This window comes from Aptenodytes patagonicus, chromosome 1 (genome assembly GCF_965638725.1).
Source record: "Aptenodytes patagonicus chromosome 1, bAptPat1.pri.cur, whole genome shotgun sequence".
Lineage (NCBI taxonomy): Eukaryota > Metazoa > Chordata > Aves > Sphenisciformes > Spheniscidae > Aptenodytes > Aptenodytes patagonicus.
In genome coordinates this window covers 136637297-136657527 of record NC_134949.1, presented here as the reverse complement: position 1 = coordinate 136657527, position 20231 = coordinate 136637297, and the positions used below count along the sequence as shown (strand labels likewise).

Sequence of the window (20231 nt, the reverse complement as noted above, 5' to 3'; positions counted from 1 at the left end):
TCTAAAACATACTTAGATAAGCTTATTTGCTTGTGTATCTAGCCTATTTATAGTGTTGTTTATTTACTAATAAACCAATTTTTAAATGCTGTACTTGTGCTTGTTGAATGATAATCAAGATTCAGTTAAAAAAAGGCTTTCAGAAATATTAGTGAATTATTTTGCAGAAAAGAAATGCAACGTTACCCATTTCATAACAAAATCGTAACTTAAATAAATATGTATAAGCCAAGTTGCTTACACAGACTGCACTTTTATAGTGTATGCTTCTGGATAGCTGACAAGTGCCAAATGTTTGTGTAAAGTATATCAATCAGTGAGAAAAGATTTTATTTCTAAAAAAGTAAATAAAAATCAAGATTGCAAATAGAAAGCTAGATTAAAATCATTTATGTAAATGGAAATATCTTCCAAATTGAAACTTGTTACCTCTACTACAGTGTAGATTGTGAGAATAGGACTTGTTCTATCAGCTTTTTCCATTGTTGTCCATAGCATCCTGCATCTGAACATCAGAAGTGGCATCCTCTATTTTTGCAAGCAGACAGAAGGCTCAAAATGTGCCTCAGATAAGACAATGAGGAATAACCTTTTGCTTATCCTTGGCAGTACACAACTGTTCTTGAACATGTCAGCAGATTGCATGAAATGGTAAAAAAGCAGCCTTATACCTAGTCTGCAGAGGCCTCTGGTAGCCTCAGGCCTCTAGTAAGGGCCTCTCTCTCTTTGCCGTGGAATAGGACTGCAGCTGATAGATGGTTGATTTGTCGTTCTGGTCTGGGAGGTACCTTATGCAGACTCTTTCCCTGCAGCCAGAATTTACTCCTAGTGACACGGTTTCATACAATCTTCTTGGTTGGGCCCCACTTGATCTATTTGGTTTCCAGCTGTGAGAAGTGCGGGTCCTGAGAAATAGGGTATGACTTGCGTCCTCCATGAGGAGCGGTTCTCCATGAGTAAGGGTATAGGTTTTGTATGCAGATTTCAGCTGTACAGAGTCCTAATTGTTTGATTCTTTCAATTGTAGTAACACATCTTTATGTAAGGTAAGTTTCCAGGATATTTACAGTTCAGTTCTCATTCGTTAGAAAGAACATCATGATTTTAGAATTTTTTTTTATGGAAATACATTAAATTACTTGAAAGGTAGAAGAATTCTGTTCAGTGATGAGAGTTCCTATGCGTGTGCTTATTTTTTCTGTTTTGAATAAGCAGATGACCTGTAGTTAACTGCTATGAGTGCTCTTCATTCAATGAGTAGATCCATCAGTTCTCTGGAACGAGACAGAGCTCTGGAGCTGTACTAGCTTGTTCTGTAACACTTAAGATAGATGGGGAATGCTTGGCCATGGTACTTTATCTCTAGAGCAGAATGACAGCTTTGCTTTACAGAGGTGGTTTTCAATTTTAATGTTGTTTCACCAAGCCTTTTCTGTTAACTACTTCTTACCCGAGATTGTCAAGGGTCAGGTAATTCCAGAAATCCAGAAATGAGTGAGTGACTTTGAAAGTGCTTGGTTTTTTTCTTAAAAATGTAAACATGGATTTTTTTTTTAATCAGATTTGTCTTGTACACCAAGGAGAGCATATCTATATGCTGTTTATTTCAAGCAGCAATTTATTTGAAGTGTGCAAATATTCTTCATCAGAGGCTCTTAAAATACAGTTGATTTTGGGATCATGCTGGTGCTTCTCCAGAGTAACGTTCAATGCATTTGGGCAGATAGAATTTTGTAGTTTTGCTTGCGTGTGCTGCTGGGTGAGTCCAGTTCCAGAGTGATGTCTGTGTTTCATCAGCTGTCCAGTCAAGCTCATTTGTTTGGTTTGATGTGAAAAACCTCAAATCTTAACCTTTCTGTTGTAGATGATAGTTTTGAGAATTTTTGTATAATCCCCATCCTAAAGTACATCCGTGTAGGATGGATCTTCAAGCTCCAGGCTAGTTAGCCTACAAATTCCTCAGTTATACAATGATACTGCTTTCAGAGGGAGAACATGAATACTCTAGAGCGTCTCCAGATCCATGAGGCAGATTACAGATGAAATTAATTTTTTAAAATATATTTCGGTCATCTGATTTAGAATGCAAAGTCTTGAATTATTTGGATAAAACCAAGTCTTGTACCTTTTTCTCCTATTGCACTGCCAGTACCGGTGTCAAATATCCTCTGACCAGAAACCAAAGATTACAGGTGTTTGTACGCGTAAGCCAGTGATTGGCCGTTGTGTACGTTTGGTAGGTTCAGAGGCTTTAAAACGGCCTGAGGGCTGTGTTGCAGCTTGAAGCTGATAGTGTGTTGCATGCTTGTTACGTGGGGATGCTTGTGGGTTCAAAGTCTGTTGGGGCAGAGCTTGGGACTGCTGAAGTGCAATCGGATCCATATTGCCAGTACGAATGGTCCAGGCACACCACTTCCTGAGCCATGCCCCATAGCTGTCTCAGATAGTCAGTTGCCATGGCCCAAAACTCAGTCATAGAATCATAGAATCATTAAGGTTGGAAAAGACCTCCAAGATCATCGAGTCCAACCATCGACCCAACACCACCATGCCCACTAAACCATGTCCCTAAGCGCCTCATCTACATGTCTTTTAAACACCTCCAGGGATGGGGACGCAACCACTTCCCTGGGCAGCCTGGTCCAATGTTTAACCACTCTTTCAGTAAAGAAATTTTTCCTCACATCCAATCTAAACCTCCTCTGGTGCAACTTGAGGCCATTGAGCAAGGTGTTTGCCAGTCAGCAAACATTAAAAATTTAGTAATATGGACAGTAACAGTTCAGCGCTTGAGCTTGCTAGTCAGCCCTGTTTTGTTTAGCAGGGAAGAACTGACTAAAGGGACCACCTTGATGACATTTCCTAGTACGGGAGTTAACCACCTCATGTGATCCTGTTTATCAATTTAATAAACTTTCTGTATGAAAACCAGCTATTTATTCGTTTTGAGGGCTGTTTCTGGACTTTTCTTAGAATCTGGAACCATATTTATATAAAATACTAATATTTTTATTTTAAAATTTCTGGTTTATATTTATTGTTTGCTATTGTATTTTTATTAAAATGTCTGTGTTCATATATATGTGCAGACATACATACGTGCAGTGCATAGACATGTATACATATACCCATGTGCGCACATACATATATATATATATATATAACATCTTTAGAGCTAATTTCTGTACAATTAGTCATTGATTACTGTTATAATGTTCTTAGAAAAAAGATACCTCAGAGCAGATAGTGTCTGGTCTTGTTCAAGACTCAGTCACAAGTTTTGTATGCTTGTCTCTTGTATAATTGTATTAAATATTAGTAATATCAAAAATCAGTCATAAACATCTTGATGCTGAAAATTTCAGAGTAAAGAACACTTTGCAATGACATGTTTATGCTGAGGGTATATGAGGCAAGTGATTCTCCCACCCCAAAAAAGAGTGATTCTTAGTTAAGACTTGTGTTCTCCCTGCCAGGTCTTACTGCGCTGCTCAGATGAGCTTGAGTACTGGGTGCAAGGCAGAGCTTGAACCCAAAACTAAAAAAGGGGAACATACTGTCTTCCCTTGCTAGCAGTAGCTAGTTTGGCTTATTCACGTCAGCTACTGTGCAGTTTGCTGTTGCACCTTGTGCCAGCTGTTGACCACACAGGGAGGCTGTTAAATTTTGGGCATTAGTTTTCTGCCAGATTAGAAAAGAGGTGAGTAATTTTTGCTAGATTAGTGAATTGAATTTGGTTTACCACGTGCTCAGAAGAACAGTAGAGCACACAAGACCAGGAACAGGGGAGGGGGTTGCATATGTATCATTAAAATGAGAAACTGTTAAGCACAGATGACACTCAGTCTTTTTGTTTAAAAAACAATTATCTCCAAGGAAGAGGAACAGGGTTTATTTCATGTCTTTGCTTACACAGCCAGCTTTAAGTAGAGGTCATCCACCACCATTAGTGGTCCAACAGCTTCATCCTTCCATTCCTCCAGAGCTCTATAGGCGAGTACTGCCTGGTCTGCTGGCACTTGCTGTTCATTTTGTGTCTGTGCCATATGCCTTGAGGCGTCATCTTACGAATCCTCAAAGCAGAACAGTTCCAGCTTGGGACTCTCCCCAGTTTTAGATAATTCGTTCAGCTTCTTTGTTATGGCCGGAAATATTTTGCTTATTACATTTCCTTCCTTTTCTATTTTGCCGTGTTCATGCCTCCTAAATCTTGTTAATAGCCAGCTACTTTTTCTCCAGGGTTTCTTAATGAAAATGTTTAGTAATAGCATTGTCAGGATCCACCCTGGAGTATTCTGTTAACCCCTTCATTCAGTCCAGTGTCCCATGTCAGCAGGTGTCGTCATCTGTTCGTCACCCAGTTCCTCACCCACTTTTCTGTTCTTTTGCTGGCATTGCAGTCCAGAGTTGGGTTTTATAATTAGATCCTCTGTAATGTTCTCACTAATTGCTAAACAGGACTTAAACCAGCAAAAGTTCTTGTCATTTCAATTACTTAATGGGGAAAAAAAAATCTCATAATGTACAAGAATATCCAGTCTTCTGCTGTTCTTTTTTTTTCCATTGACCCCTGCATGTAATATGGAAGAACCTCTTCTTTCGTCATACCATCCATGTTAACATAAGTACTAGGGAAAAATTCATCACATCCAAATCCTGCCACATCCATTTCAGTTTCCTTTTACTTCTTTAATGGACTCTCTGAGTCATAATCACTAAAAAAACCCAATATTGATTGAGGGGGTGGACAGTTTGGAGGGTTAAGAAGGAAACCACAGAGACCCCTTACACCTCCCCCACACACCTCCCCATTTAGTTTATAACCAATGCTGTTGTCAGGAAAGATGGTGACCAACCATCTCATGTTTTTAATGGAATTGGGTGTAAGTTTTCAAAAACTGTTTGTATGCTAAAGCATAAGGGCTGCAATTTAGATGTACTTTTATTTCACCTTTTTTGTTTTATGTGAAATAGTTATTTTAGGTGCACAGTTTATTTCAGCCTGTTTGACACAGACCAGCACTGTGTTTTAACTAGGTTTTGTGATGCATGAGAAGACCAGACTTCAGTATACATCAGCTTTGGCATGAGGCGAGGGGTACACACATTATGAGTATTTAGCGTAACATTAATTCACACTTGGCGAGCTCTTTTTGTGCAGGAGTGTCTGCCTTCAGAATCTGATGGTGAATAGGGTCTGTGTGAACCTGGTGCGATGCAACTGCCCTGGTTTTACAAAAGAGTATGTGAGGTGTGTAAAACACGGTCTTACACTTCAGTTTATTGCCTTGAAATCACTGTAGCGTGGTTAGCATTTGGATATATAAACATCCACAAAGCTGAGCTGTGCCCTCTTTTTGAAAATAGAAATTGCTGCACATAAGGGAGACGATGGAAAATGTGTACAGTCTATACAGTCTTCCAGCAGTAGATTGAGACCAGTGGCACTTCCCCGAAAAAAATAAATTACCCGAAATTTGCAGCACATTCATATTCAATTTCATCACAGCAGATGCTCATTAGTATGTTGTTATTAATTGGTATTCACTTTAGGTTTTGTTTAAAATGAAGATAATAATTAGGTTTTAATTACTGCATCTTTCTAAGGGGGGGAGGGGAGGAAATGCCTCTCAAAGCACTGAAGTATTTCCTGTATGCTTTGCTCCGTTACATCTAAGCCTTGAAAGAGTCTCTGAGACACATTTTTCTGCCAAGAGACTTCTTTTCTATTTCCTTTTCTTTCTTTCCTGTTTTTAAAGTATTAAGAACGAGTTCTAAAGGATTTGTTTGATGGACATACTGAATCATATCACAGTAGTAAGAGCCACTGTTCTTTCTAATCAAATTACCAAAAAGGCTTTTCACAAAAGTAACTCTCTCAAGCAGCTGATTAATGAAGTGGTGCCACTGTTTTGTATTATAATTAATTGAAGTAATACAAATAACTTCTGTAGCCTGTGGAAATTATCTCCTTTGCAAAGCAGTCTAATAGAGTTAGCAAACTAGAAGGGGGAGTTTTTTGTGGGTTTTTTAATTTCTTGTTGCCTTCATCATCCATAAAACCATAGGTGACACAATGGAAAACAGTAAATGACGAAGAAGGCAAAATAACACCACCACAGAGAGGGCTTGAAGAAACGGGAAGGAGTCAGGTGCAGGAAAAAAAGCAAAAGGGCAGAAAAAAATGAGAACGCAGAAAAGATTTAAAGGGTCAGGAGTGTGGTGGGACTATACAGAAGTATAGGAATTTGGGAGATGCCAAAGTGTAAAGAAAAGACTTCAACCTACTGTAGAGGAATATGAGTAATCTAAAAAGCATTGAAAAAGCATTGACCATAACATCTTTCTTTGGTTAATACAGGAATTCACAGTGGTTCAAAGAAAATTGATCTAAGTAGGGGCATTTAGTTTTCTGGCCTGTTCAAATGTACACTTTCAAGATACAGAGGTTTTACATGCTGCTTAAAAGGCGTTTAGTAGAATAGCACTGTATCTAGGTAAGTAAAACATCAGAACTAGAATCGTTAGTTCGGTCTTCTGCTACCTTGCTGTTGTGAATTTCCATCAACTTTTCCTTCAGTTTATTTTTCCATTTTCCTTTCCTCAGACCTTTCTTACGTGGATTCTCTAGGTCACCATGCTGCCCTTAGCTACGGAATGGATTTTAAAGGTTGGTGTGTTAGCCACTCAGGCACCCTGTTAACAGGATGGAGGAGAAGGAGGCATCTCAGCTGAAGTTCCTTGGCATGTAATCTAAAACAGCCAGCACTGAGGGAGGGGCCTTCTACTTTCAACACCTAAATGCTGCTGCCACCAACCTTTCTTCCATAACAGAAAAGCTGATGAGAGATAGTGCATCTTAAGTTCTCCTCAAGCACTGTGTTTAGCGTAGGAAGATGCTCGCCAATGGTTAAATCCTTCCAGGTCCCCTTACTTTCAGAGAGTCGAGCTTTGGCATTTCTAAAAAAGAGGAGGAAAGGTGGACACTGGCAATTTTTCCACCCTCTCTTGCAAGATTAAGAAAACCAAGTTCAATTCTCTGTTCTTGCCAGAAGGATTGCAAACCTGTGTCTGCTTCTTCTGGAAAAATCCCCTACTCACTGACTACGCTGTTATAGAGTGAGGGAGTTGGGACCATTCTCCACTTGAAACTTCGCTTTGTGGAAAAATGGTATCGCGGTTTGCTGGGCCAGAGAGAGGTGGAGTTGAGCGTGCAAGGGGCCTAAAAACTCAGCTCTGGAGCAAGGCCATTTGTGGGACAGGAGAAGAGATGGTGCTACCCTTCAGTCCAGTGCCTTGTTCAAACATCAGCAGCTGTAGGGACAAGACAAATACTAAGCTAGTCGTTGCAGTCAAGCAGGGTGGACTTGGACACGTGTGGAGGCACAGCTGACCTTCAGGAACTCCAGAAATACAAATGCATTGCGTCTGTGAAGTCTCTTTTCCTAATGTGTGCCCTAGTGAGCGTTCCCTGGCGTGTGTGGTAGCTGAGTGAGATTATTTTCTTTTCATGACTGACCATTTTGTACCCTCTTTTTGTGCTTAGTTATAGGAAAATTTGCTTTTCCAGTGTTCGTAATTTACCAGTTCTGTTAAGAAGACGCCATCAGTTTCCTTTTACGTAATTTGTGTAATCTTAAATTCTTCCTAGGAAGGCAGGGTGGAGATTTGCAGTTGGCCTCCTGATGCTATAGGAACCAGTTCTGCAACCATATTAAACCAGGATTTCTTCAAATTAATATTTTGTTGGCCAAGCACAATGATTTTTTTTTTTTACTACATCTGTTATTTTTATATTAGAAGCTTAATTTTTCTGTCAAAGGTGTGAATAACTGTGCTGAATGCAAACTATATACCTTTGGTTCCTTCATCTGTTTATTGCTGTTTTAAATGCAATTTAAAAAAAAAAAAGTTTGGTTGCATAGAAAGAACAAAGTGGTCTTTCATGGAAGCTGTCAAAGAAGCAGATCTATCTGCTGAAGTCAGTGCCTAATGAAATCAAGAAATCAAACATCATGGAACAAATAAGAACCTCAAAATAGAGTTTTATTTTCATGTACTCACCATTCAGTCTTTCATGGGAAGAAAGAATGCATAAATGACAATACAAATTTAGCCCAAGTTCTTACCATAATGTTAGGGGTGTCAGGTTTTCTTTATACAAAAAATTCATCATTAAAAGTAAAATATTACTTGGGTTTGAAGTTTTAGGGATTGGGGTTTTTTTCCCTTTTTTTAAACCTATAGGTTACCAGAAATTAAGGAAATATAAGAAGTGAGGATATAAGTAATTCCTAAAGTCCTTTTAAATTTGAGGTACCTCTTCCTTGAATTCATAAGTATGCCATAATATTCATACTTAATTGCATGAAAATCTTCAAACCCTTTTGTTTTCCACCAGTTGTAAGATGTGGCAGGAAGCTAAAGGGAAGGAGATACTAGCACATTATCAGTAAAAAAAAAAAAAAAAAAAATTGTGTGTGTATATATATCTGTCTATGTGTGCATGTGTACATTTTTACATACTGATTTTTGTATTTTCTTTATCCATTTAAGCAGTGACTTTCAATTAGCCTGCCTACTAATATCAGGTCACTAAACTCTATAGCTGATGCTTTATTCTTTCATGTGGATTGTCATTCGTTTGCTTCAGTTGGCTGGCAAAGGTTGTTGTATATCCATTACCAGCAACACAGCACTTTGCATTTCTGAATTGACAAGCAGCTATATTGACCTAGCGCTTATTATGGGTCAACAGCTGCGTTAACCGACGGAAGGACTGAGGGGCAATTAAAATGAATTGGCAAAAATATATCTTCCTAATTTACTCCAATTTGTTATTTATGCTAACATTGTATGGCTTCTATGGTGACACTAAACAGAATGGACCCAATAATGGCAATTAACATAAAAATATAATGGCTAATCAAATTGACAGCAACTGTTTCTCATCATCTCGACACACAATACATTATCAAAACAAACTATTATGAAGGAGGTAATTTCAGTGTTCTATTCAACCTGCTTCATGTGTGCAGTCAGGGAGATGTGTACCAGCAATTACAGCTGAATCTAAAAAACTAAACAAATAACTTAATCGCTGTCGTCCTCCTTTTTTCTTCTTCAGGAAGCAGTAATCAGGATTTACTAAAAATAACTGGTGTATAATAGTATAATGATGATGCATATCGTAGAATAGCTAATAAGGAATAAAATAAGCTTCTGTGTGTCTTTTTTTAAAGTAGGTTCACATGAAGTGGAAAAAAGTATACTGTTAAAATATATAAAAAAATAACTAAGCAGTAGTAATAGTTGTCAAATGTCTCAACATGAGTTGCTTAATAGTTATAGATACTTTAGAACATGTCAGCAGAAGTGTAAAATTAGCTGAATTTAGTAACAAAACTTGGCTTGATTGGGTAGAAGAGCGAAAAGCTAAGTTAAAGCAGAATTCCAGTAAGCAGAAATAGTTTACCAGTTCCTCTTCCACTGCATTTTCAAGATCATTCCTTGTGGTATACTGAGTTGCAGTTTTACGTTGGTCTAACCACATTCTCCGTTGGTTTTATAGCTCATCAAGAAAATCTTGAAGAGTTTGTACATATCTAGATGTGTACTAAATGTATTAAAATGGACACTAGTTCCACGTTTGATGCTGTTAGGTTATCTCATTCTTAATTAGGATTTTTGTAACACACAACTCTTCAAACCATTGTTGGCCAATATTTGAACTCCAATATCTTAAACAGCAGGGACTGGAATGTGGTTTTGTTGAACAAGAGTTCAAGAAGATTACCTTGAAAGGGTTTAGTTGTAGCATGGGCAGGATGGATCTCATGTCTATTTGAGCAATCTCCTAGTGCACAGAATGGCGGCAGTGACAGGAATGCATACAGGCATGTATTTTTGAAGAAGAGGAACAGCACAGAGGCTTGACATCACTGACATTCAGAGCATTTAATTGAATATCATATTCCACATGTACACACCTGCAGATTTTTGAACTACATGTGTGATTACTAACATGCAGTAGCCTTCACAGATGTGTAGAGCAAGGTGATGGCATAGCTGCAAAGGTATATATGCACCTGTTCTTATTTGAATGGCATGTTCACAATTTATGTAACCACAGCTGGAGGGGGAGGGCAGGGGGGGAAGGGAGGGAATACAGCCAAACACCTGTATTCATCAAAAATATACATTAACTCTTTTTTGAGATCATTGCATTGTACAATATACTAAAGCACTAAATTTATTCCTTTGTCCCATCATTCTTATGATTTTCATTTTGTTGCTAAAGCATCATTGTGATACACATATCTATAAGAATGGATAAACACGATTTATGTTTCTGTAAGAATTGATAAGTTTAGTATAATTTACGTAAATGCTTGGTGTTAATTGTGAGAAAAAGTGTAGAGATGTAGTAAAGGGCTTTTGCAGCATAATAATAATAACAGTTCCAAAATCTGACGTGAATGGAATGTATAAACTGTTAGAAAAAAACAGAAAGAATCACCTTTTGATAGTGGACTTAGAAATGGGTGCAAGAGACGCGCTTTTGAGTTGGGTTTTTAATTACTGTCTTCTTACATTACAGTATTCTGATAAGGCCCTGTACACTCAGCTCTGCTTTTACCGATACATTTTTGATGTGGAGTATGCGATGGATAAAGTGATTACTGAAGATGATAAAGGTAATTTTAAATTTTTAATTAATTAACTATAGTTTAATAGCAACTTGCATGCTAGAAACTAGGCCTACACATTTGTACTCTTCAAATCTGAACTGCGAGGCTGTAATCTAAAACAGAAAATAGAAGAAAGTATGAATTTAGGAATCCCCTGTAAAAGGAATGTGTTGTGTTGGAGTTAACCACTTTAAGAATAGATTATATGTCTCCTTTCTTCTTTTGAAGTGACTGCGCTTTGGAAAAAGTGCTTTTCTTGCATATTACACCATTAGAGAAATCTCTTTGCTTGAAGTTTGAAGGACACATCAGCTTCAGTAAATAGATTAATTAAAACATATGTATACAATATCTAAAAGAAAAGCCAATTAAAACTTATATTCAACTATTAATATTGAAGAGACACTTTTTATCAGGGAGAAAATGGTGGGACAAGAAAAGCAGTAATGCTAATTGTCTACAAAGCTCTCTTAAATACACAGATTAAGCTAATGTTGGGAAGATTATTTTTTTTTTCTTGTTGTCTTCCAATTACCATAACATTTCTGAACTAAAGCATTTCTAAGCTGTAATGGAACCGTGGGTTTTGTGCAGCTAAGTGATTTTCAAGCTGACGGAAGAATATTTCTGAAGGTGGGCTAATACTTGGCCGACTTGGAATTCTGAATAAAGCTGTGTTTGGGTCCCACCGTTGAAGTGAGTTATCCACAGAGAGCACTTCCACTGCATCCTCTGTGCGGTTCTGATGGTGCCTGTGAAGAAAAGGTGCTACTGTTGGAGACTACTATTCTGTTAGCAGCTCTGCTGTGATGGTCTTCCCCACCCCTGCCCTGCGTCACCAGCTAGGTTGCTGGGTGACGGAAAGAGACTAAACAAAACTCAGTCTTTCTAAATGTTATTTTGATAAGCCTTATATGAAAATCAAAATAGTGTAACCTCTTAGCTAAAAAATGCTCAAATAAGCGAACAGTCTGGTTTTGGCCTGTTACACTTCCTTTCCTAATCCCTCTAAGACAGTGAACTCGCTCTGACGCTTGCATTTCAGAATGACTTTGTACATCCAAAGAAGGTCACACTCTATTAGCCATCTCAGTCTAATACAACTTTGTAGATGTACTGAAGGAATGTTATATAGTGGATGCTACTGCTAGCTGAAACCAAATTATTTTGTGTGTAGATCTCTTGCCTAATAAAAGGACATAAGAGTAGAAGAGGCTTCATGGTGATCGCATCCAATCCCCTGCTACTGCAGACCACCACATCTTTAAGGACTGCAAGTTTATGGCACTTCATTTTAAAATCTGTGGGTGGTTCTTCCCCTTTCGCTGCTGTTCAAGATGTGTTTCAGACCCTCGTTTCTTTGATGGCTGAAAATTCACTATAATTTTCCCATTCTAACTTATTTGTGGCTTGTTTATGTCCGTTCACTAGATGTTTATTTATTTCTCTTCCCTGCTGTTCTCCACTATGCTTTTGGAAACAGTGGTAACATCTCTATTTTGTTTTAAACTAAGACAGAGACACTCTTAGCTTTCTTTAGGAGGAATTGGTCTCTGCTGCACGATCCTTCCTCTTAGCACCTTTGTGTGCAAGTCTTCTCTAGGTTGAATTAATCTTTGAGTATGAGAAACTAGAAATTACATGGAATTTTAGATGGTATCTATCCAGCATTTTGTACACTGGATCTGTATGTTTGCTGGAAGTACCTCTGCTGATGCTTTCTTGAGTCACCTATGCCCTGTTCATAGCTGTATCATATCATTAACTTGTAGTTAAGTAATGATAGAAATCCTGAGGTTTGAGGTGGTTTTTTTTTTTCCTCCTGTCATTTTGGAACCATGAGTTCATATCCCAGGTTCATGGCATTTTGTTTTAGTTTAATTTTCTTGGTGTCATTCATTTTGGACTGCTTAATCTCATTTGTAATTTTAGACTTCAAGGTTAATGAATTACCTCTGAAAAACAGTGTGGTGGCTTCTGCATTCACATGATTTCCTACCTTCTGCCTTAATCAGAAAATGTTTCTTGGACCCTCACCGCTAAGTGGAGAAAGTTCAATAAAATTAGTTTCCAGAGTAATTCTCAAGGAATTGCAAGAACTCTGCTAGGACCTTCTGTTCTCTTGGACAGTTTACCTTTCAGCGTGGTGTATTTTTATCTTTTTCTTAGTGATTTGAAAGTTATTGTATAATCTTCTTCAGCCAGCCTGTGATTTCAGCCTTGGTGCTGCAGCAGGTGTTAAGGCCAGGTAAATTAGATCTGTTAGTTTTCCTTTGAAAATTGGTTCTCTTCAAAGAGACTAACTAGGTGAGTCTGGTAAACCTATGTACAATTTTGTCCCATTTTTCAGATATCTTCTGGGAGGAAGTCATCTTTCTATCGCTCTAAAATACATGCAGAACTTGAGGATAGTTGCCTATGGCTGTTTGGGTCACCTTTTTATTTTATAGATACCAGTGTTCTGTTTTCTAATAATATATGTTACTGATTTGATATACTTAATTTAAAACTCTGTAGGATTGAAATAATTTTCATATTCCAATTTTGTTGTAGTTGTGAAGTGGAAATTTAGTGAATTCCCCTTCATAACATGAAGCTCGTGTTTATTTTCCCTTGGAAGCCAAAAAATTTTGTTTCCATGCCATCGTTCACAAGCCATTCTGTCCTTGACCTGTGATCAGCATCATTGCTTTTATCAAAAACGGTGGCAAAGTTTTAATTTAGGTTTTGTACATCTTTGGTGTTTTCAGTCTCCTTTTTACTATTTATGTGACTAAACCACTTACTGTTGTTTTGACTTTGGTTTGGGGAGGGTTTTTTGCTTTGTTTTGGGATTTTTTTTTTCAAAGCCTAAATTGCATGGACTTCAGGTGATTTTACCTTTTATTGCCATTTTCCCTGAGTTTTTAAAGACCAGTTTTTCTTCTTTCTTGTAGATTCTGTTTATTCTTAATAGCAGCTTTAGGTTGTTACTCATCTTGGATTATTCTTCTATAAAAAGATTTTTCAGTGGCTGGAGATTCAAGATATAAATGTGTTTTCCACCATAGTTTGAAAGAATTCATGTCGTCTCTCATTAAGAACCTTGAGATTTCACTACTAGTTCATTTGTGTTTTCTATACTTGCCTCTTCAAAATACAGAACCTTAATTACAGAACAGGTTTTGTTTGTTCAGCTATTTATATTGAAGGTCCATACTATTTATTGAAATGGAATCTAAAATAATAATTGTGAAATCAGCGGGAGTTCAAAAAGACATTCAACCTGCTCCCTTTCCCTGCAAGAGGATCAATACCATAGCCTATTTTTTAAAGATAGGCTAAATTTAAAAAACCTCTGGTGATGCAGGTTCTACAATTTGTCAGGTTTTACAACCAGTTTCTTCTGGTGCTTCACTGTACTTACTACAGAGAGCTTTTTATATCTAAGATGAATTTTGCTTTCTGAAGCTTAATTCTGTGCACAGTGGGTGATAGAATATTTTCTTTCTCTTAAGAGTTTTACATGTTGAAAACCTGTATGCTATCGTCTTAAGTCTGTCAACTACAAACCTGAATTTTTTTGAGGAACAGAGGGAGAGTTTTCTACTTGTCTGCATGTTTGGTTTATTTTTTGTAGACCTTCAATAGGTCAGATCTATCAGAGTGGAATACAGCAGAAGGATTAATTAACATGTTTTGCAAACCGTTCTTCTGTTTATTTATACCAGTATGGTGTTTACGTTTGCAACAACACTGTTCACTCATGTTTCATTTGTGATCTACTGTAATCATTGTATACTCTTGTTGGTCCATCTTTTCCCTGTAAGAATCAAAAATAAGCTGGTTGGTCTACGTGATGCTTTATTGTTTCAGTGACTGGTGAAGTTATCTGTCAGTTATACCATCCAGGAATATCTGGATTATATAGTTATGGGTCTTTAGTCCTGTTATTAATAGTAGCATTTATCCTCCAAACAAATGTTTCCATTCACCTGGAAGTTTAAGGTCTGTCATGGTGATACAGTTTAGTATGTTAACATTGTGATACAGTGCAAGGTTCTTAGTTTTCACACTACACAAAGTGAAATTCTGAAATTCTTTGCTGTCTTTCTGGATTAGGAACTGTTGCACAGTTAGTATTGGGTCAAAAACCAATTTAATTTTCAATATCACTATGCCAAACCCCCTAATTTACAGACACCAATAATACCATAAGGGCTGTTTGTTCTGAATTATTTTTTTAATCAGGAAAGGAAAAGGTGCTCCATTGTGACTAATAACATACTCAAAATGTTTTCAGCACTTTCTTACACTTAGTTTTTCAAAACTGGGTTGTGGGTTTAGTCAGACATCGCTACCTAGGTGAACAGTCAGAGCAATAAGAAGCAGCAGGAGTAGCAAACTAGTAGCATCCTCTGTTCATTTGGATGAAAAAAGCATAGGTAAGCTGTCAGTGATTTTAAACACATGATGTTTAAATACAGGAGTATGCTCGCTTTGTACACCTTAACTTCAGAAATGGAAACCAATGTATTTTTATGGCTATGTTGTCAGGAGATCAAAATAGTGTAGTAAGCTTTATATCATTATTCCGTTCAAATATTGGTATTGTTAAATATTCAAAGATATTACTGTTTTCATTTTGCTTCTACGGTAAAATGAAAATCTTTAAAAGCGAAGAGAAATGGAGCCCACGTAAAGTCAGTACCACTACTCTGCCTCACGCAAATGTCTCTAGTTCAGTTCCCCCTCCTGGCATCAAATAGAAGGCTTCATGGAAGATAAGGATGCTGCAGTCTCCTTAGTCACAATGACGGTGGTGAGACTGAAGGAGGGAGACTGACTGCAGCTGGGGTTGAAAGGATGGGCCTGAGCAAGGAGGTGTTCCTGCTCCGAGATCCTGTGTGGAGGTTCAGTCAGATAAAGGGAGGAGAGCAGGTGTGAGATGGAGCTGGAAGGATTGTATTGTATGTGAAACTAGTGTAATGAAATGGAGACTTCTCGCATCAGAACAATTTGCCACATTTTTATCACTATACAGGCAGGAAGACTACAAAAAAGTACTTGTTGCAATAAATAAGAAAGGGGTTATAGTTATCTATGTGCACTTTCCAGGGGAACATAAGGAGAAATCATATAAATAACCTATGTGCATACGTGTGTATGCATTTATTTTTAAGATGGCAACAGCTGAAACTGGGCATATCTCTTTTCAGAGAGTACAGTTCGATAAACAAAGCATTTCTGTTTGCGTCACATCTCCAGAAACTATCGCTAAGACTTCAATTCACTATAGTGATCTTTACATCCAAGCAAACAAATGCTCCTCTGCACATTTGTTGTCAAGTACTTTGTCTTCCAATCATGTTGTTTTGAAGAGATTGTAAAATAATAATTTTCAAGAATTTAATCTTTGAGTATATCTTCAAAAGCACTTGTTCATTTTTCCTTAATGTGTTCTTTTGAAGAGGAAGATTTCTGAACTCTTTTTTTTTTTAAATTTGAGTCACTGTTTCTCGAGTGTTTTTAAATCTACTAACTTTTTTGAAAGCAAAAACTATTGAAAATTGTTCACTGTAGGTTTTCTGATCCTTTTGAAGTAATGTATGGGCAGTTAGCTGATCTTTAAATCTTAAGTTATCCTCCCATAATGATCATACTTTTTTTTATTGCCAGTTGGACATTTTTAACATCTTAAGTGTAACTTTTTCTCCACTCTATTTCTGTTCGTGTGGTCTTTTTGTTAAACCTGCAAAATCTAAGTAAACCCCACACTGTACATTTCTATAACCCTTTCTCTGAGCACAAAACTTAATGGGCTGTGACACCTTTCTTGGGGTTAGGAATTGTTATTTTCTCTGCTTGTGAATGAAATAAATGGAAATAATGAGTTAAAACAGTTATGATATGTCCACAATGTGGGAAATCTGTGGCATGACAGGAGTGCATTTACTGTGGCTCCTACTGCTAATAAATGGTTTTGATTAATGAAGACATTTTTTCCTTGCACATTGTATTAATGTTGCAGGTGGGATGAAGTAGTGGCTTAACTAACTTCTGACTCCTCCTGAATTGGGATGGTTATTTGACCTCTTCAATTAAATATCCTGCTGCTACTGATAGATTCCGCCCCCCCCCCCCCCCCCCATATGTGGGAAAAAGTGAACAGAAATATCTTCTCATTTGCACTTCAGGATTTTTTTCCTACTTAAGTATAAAGATACATGCCAACTTGTTATAGCCTGTGCAATGCTGTAGTCTATCTAATGTCATCTGCCTCCTTTATCAGTTCTCTTGTGAGTGTCTCTAAACAGAAAATATTTTTAATGCTCTTTTTTCTTCACTGTTTCTTTTTTATCTGCAACTCTGACATTTTTCTTATAGAGACCTTTCGCTTTCTCGTTTCATCGCTGTTAATGAAGTTTGGGGTTGTTTTTTGATAGGGGGCAGTTCTGTTGTTGTTAAATGCAAGTCAGAAGTGACAAGACTTCTTTTAATGACTACTGCTTCGCAGAGCAGTAAGCTCTTTAATGGAAAGTGCAAGGCTAGCATGTTTTTCCTTTTAGAAGACCCTTAAGTTTGATGGATCTGGCAGTGTACTAAAAAAAAAAAACATCCCGTCTTTTAGATACCAGAATTCTGACATCGATGCTAATTTTTTTAAATTATTTTAGTAGAAATTGGAAATATAAATATAAACAATTTAACTCTGTATAATCCATTCAGTGTACATGTGCCTAGACATCAGAAGGATAATGTAAAGCTAAGGCTTTGAAGAGATTTAAAAAAAGATACAATTATCTGTATGATTTTTAAGTCTCATAAGAAATGTATTTTAGAACTTGCCAGTGATGGCTCATAATCACTTTGATATTTTGAGGAAAATGGTAGCTTTAAACAGATGATACAGAATTTATTTTTAAAAATGTATTGTGCTTATACAGTTGATGGCTTTTATTTCCATAATGTTTTTTACTACATAATTATACATCTTAATTACGTAATTACCGTCATAATTATTATGTAATTACATGTAGTTCCACTAATTACAAAATCAGGAAGTGTAATTATCTACTAAAAACTTTCTGAAATCTTATTTGTTCACTAGAGATTATTTAAAAGACCAGTGACCTACTGAAGATGGTGTTACAGTGTTGTACATAGTACCAGCTCTCCTTTTCCCTTTCTTCATGGCCAGTATAGTTTGAGAGGGTTGTGGAAGGACTATCATGTCTTAAATTATTATTTCCCTTAGTCAAGGTTTCCAACCTAATTTTGTATTGCCTGCAAATTTGGAGCCTCTTAATTTTTGTCATTGATACTTTATATCTTTCAATTTAAAGATTCTGTAGCTGAACTTACAGAAAGTTGCATAGTTTCAGTTAACACCTTTGTAACTTTTTTCTTTGTGTTTCGGTTGAGAGTGTCTGGTTCAGGTATCTGGTGTCAGCTATAAAGATGTTTGGAAAAGTATTGTTCATGGCCATGTATATGTGGAGTGCAACCTTGACTCCACAAAAGATAGGGGGAATGCAGCTGATCTCTCATGGGCCAAAGATTTCTTTTATTGAGTAAAACTGCTTTTTTAAAATTTGTTTTCCCGTATCAATATACGTTCATGTTTGTATGCTGATTTATTACTTACCATTGCACATACTTGGTTATAAATTTGTCTAACCTTGCAGCTTGAAACCAAAAATTGTTTACTGCATGTTAGAGAAAAGTAATATTCAGGACATTTTATGGTTGTTTTGTCCTGATATTTTATTAAAACTGGGCAGATAGAAACTCTGTTTTGTACATATTAAATAAGTCATGTGCTACCTTTGGTAGATTGAATGAAGAGTACTGTAAAGTGTTAGATTTGGTGATTTTTTTTCATTCTGTAACACGGTGATGTATCAAAATGACATCAGAAATACAAAGCTTTCTCTCACACTCTTCGTGACAGCAAACATGCATTTATTGTCACAGTATTAAAGCGAACCACCAAGGGGAAAATACTTTCAGTAACAGAATTCATGTGAAAGGGATCATGTAAAACAGTAAGCGATGACAATTTGTGATACTAATAAAAAGGAAGAAAATTGTAATCTCTGTGTCAGAAGGGAAATGGTGAAATAGAAACATGAAGAAAACAGGTTACTGGAATATTGACGTACACTTCAAGACTTACTACTGTGTATGCACGTGTATCGGTGCGTAATTTTTCTGTGCTTATTATAGAAGGCAACTGTTTTACTGTGTACTTGCCAAAAGCTATTTTAAGCTCCCAAACTTGGCCTGGGTCCGCAGGTGATGTGAATCTGTCATCTTCTTGATGTTAAATGTAGTTACCTCGACTCGCATCTGCTAAGCATACGAGACCTAAGGAGAATTTGTCTCCCAACCAGTTTGAATTATATTGACCTTTAAAAGAAACACATAGAGTCATTATTTGTGAACACAGATTGTGAAAACAGGATCCTTGTTTGATCTCCAAGATTTAAATTAATGCTGCAAATAAAATTATTTTAATTATACTTACTGAAGTATACTACACAGGAGACATTTCTTTTGAAATATCTTTCTGTATCCTTAACAAACAAAGGATTTATATCAAACACATGATGAAAATATAGTTATGCTCTTTTCTCGAAGAAATGGATGGAGATAAATTCCTCTCTCTATTAAGGACTAGAAGGCTATGTAGAGAATAGCATAATGGAAAATATTGTTTTATTCCGTAGGGGACACAAAAATGGTGCATGATATATGTATAAAAATGCAGCACAAGACAGAGAGGTGTCTAAATGCATCTTAAATTTGGTTTATTAAATCAAAAAAATACTTCCCTTCATAAAGGAGTATTACATTTTTGTCATCTCTCCATCAGAAAAATGTGGCAGTATCAACCAATCCAGAATTGATCTATTTCCGGGGGGGAAAAAAAGGGGGGCACTTGAAGCCGTGGGTGTTACTGCCATGAAAATAAAGAGTGTACAAGAAACTGTTTGGAGCATGTATTTCAGAAAAGCGTGTGCGAGCACAACCGCTACCTCTCTGGTTCGCAAGCCGTGCCTCCACTTGCACAGTTTTCAAGTCCCTCTCTCAGCAAAGCCACACTCGTTCCGTGACAAAGAGCGGCTCTACGAGACGCAAAGAGAGTGAACTACCTTTTTTTTTTAGTTCTTTGGAGGATCATCTCTTCATAACAATCCAACAACCAAATTTCGTGTTTCAGGCTGATGTAATTCCATTGGCTTTTGAGAACAAATGAGTCTTCTGTGACAGGCCAAAACATGGCTCAGCCTTGAAGAAAAAAATACAGCAGGATGTTCTTCTGTCCTGGCTTGTCCCTCTTCTGTGAGGGGGCTTAGATGGGTGAGAGGGGCGGCTGGTCGGGTTAGGGAGCTCTTTGTTTTTATCTAGCAGAAATGAGTTTGGAAGAAGTTGATTTGATCCTGCCAGGATTACAACTGTCAAATGCATATCAAAATGTTTTCCCATCTTATATTATTTAACTCAGAATATAATAATGTAATTATTTTGACATGAAAATGTTACGTACTGTGGTAT

The 20231-nt window shown here is 37.0% G+C and overlaps 1 protein-coding gene across 3 annotated transcripts in view; it reads left to right on the top strand.

Annotated features, from left to right (window-relative positions):
• The window catches only part of POLA1 (DNA polymerase alpha 1, catalytic subunit), a 210064-nt gene that overhangs the window by 154689 nt on the left and 35144 nt on the right, over window positions 1-20231 (top strand). For all 3 annotated transcript variants that reach the window (XM_076355992.1, XM_076355983.1, XM_076356000.1), the window contains one exon: window positions 10601-10697. In XM_076355992.1, coding sequence (XP_076212107.1) covers window positions 10601-10697 — 97 coding nt within the window. The remainder of the gene's footprint in view (window positions 1-10600; window positions 10698-20231) is intronic.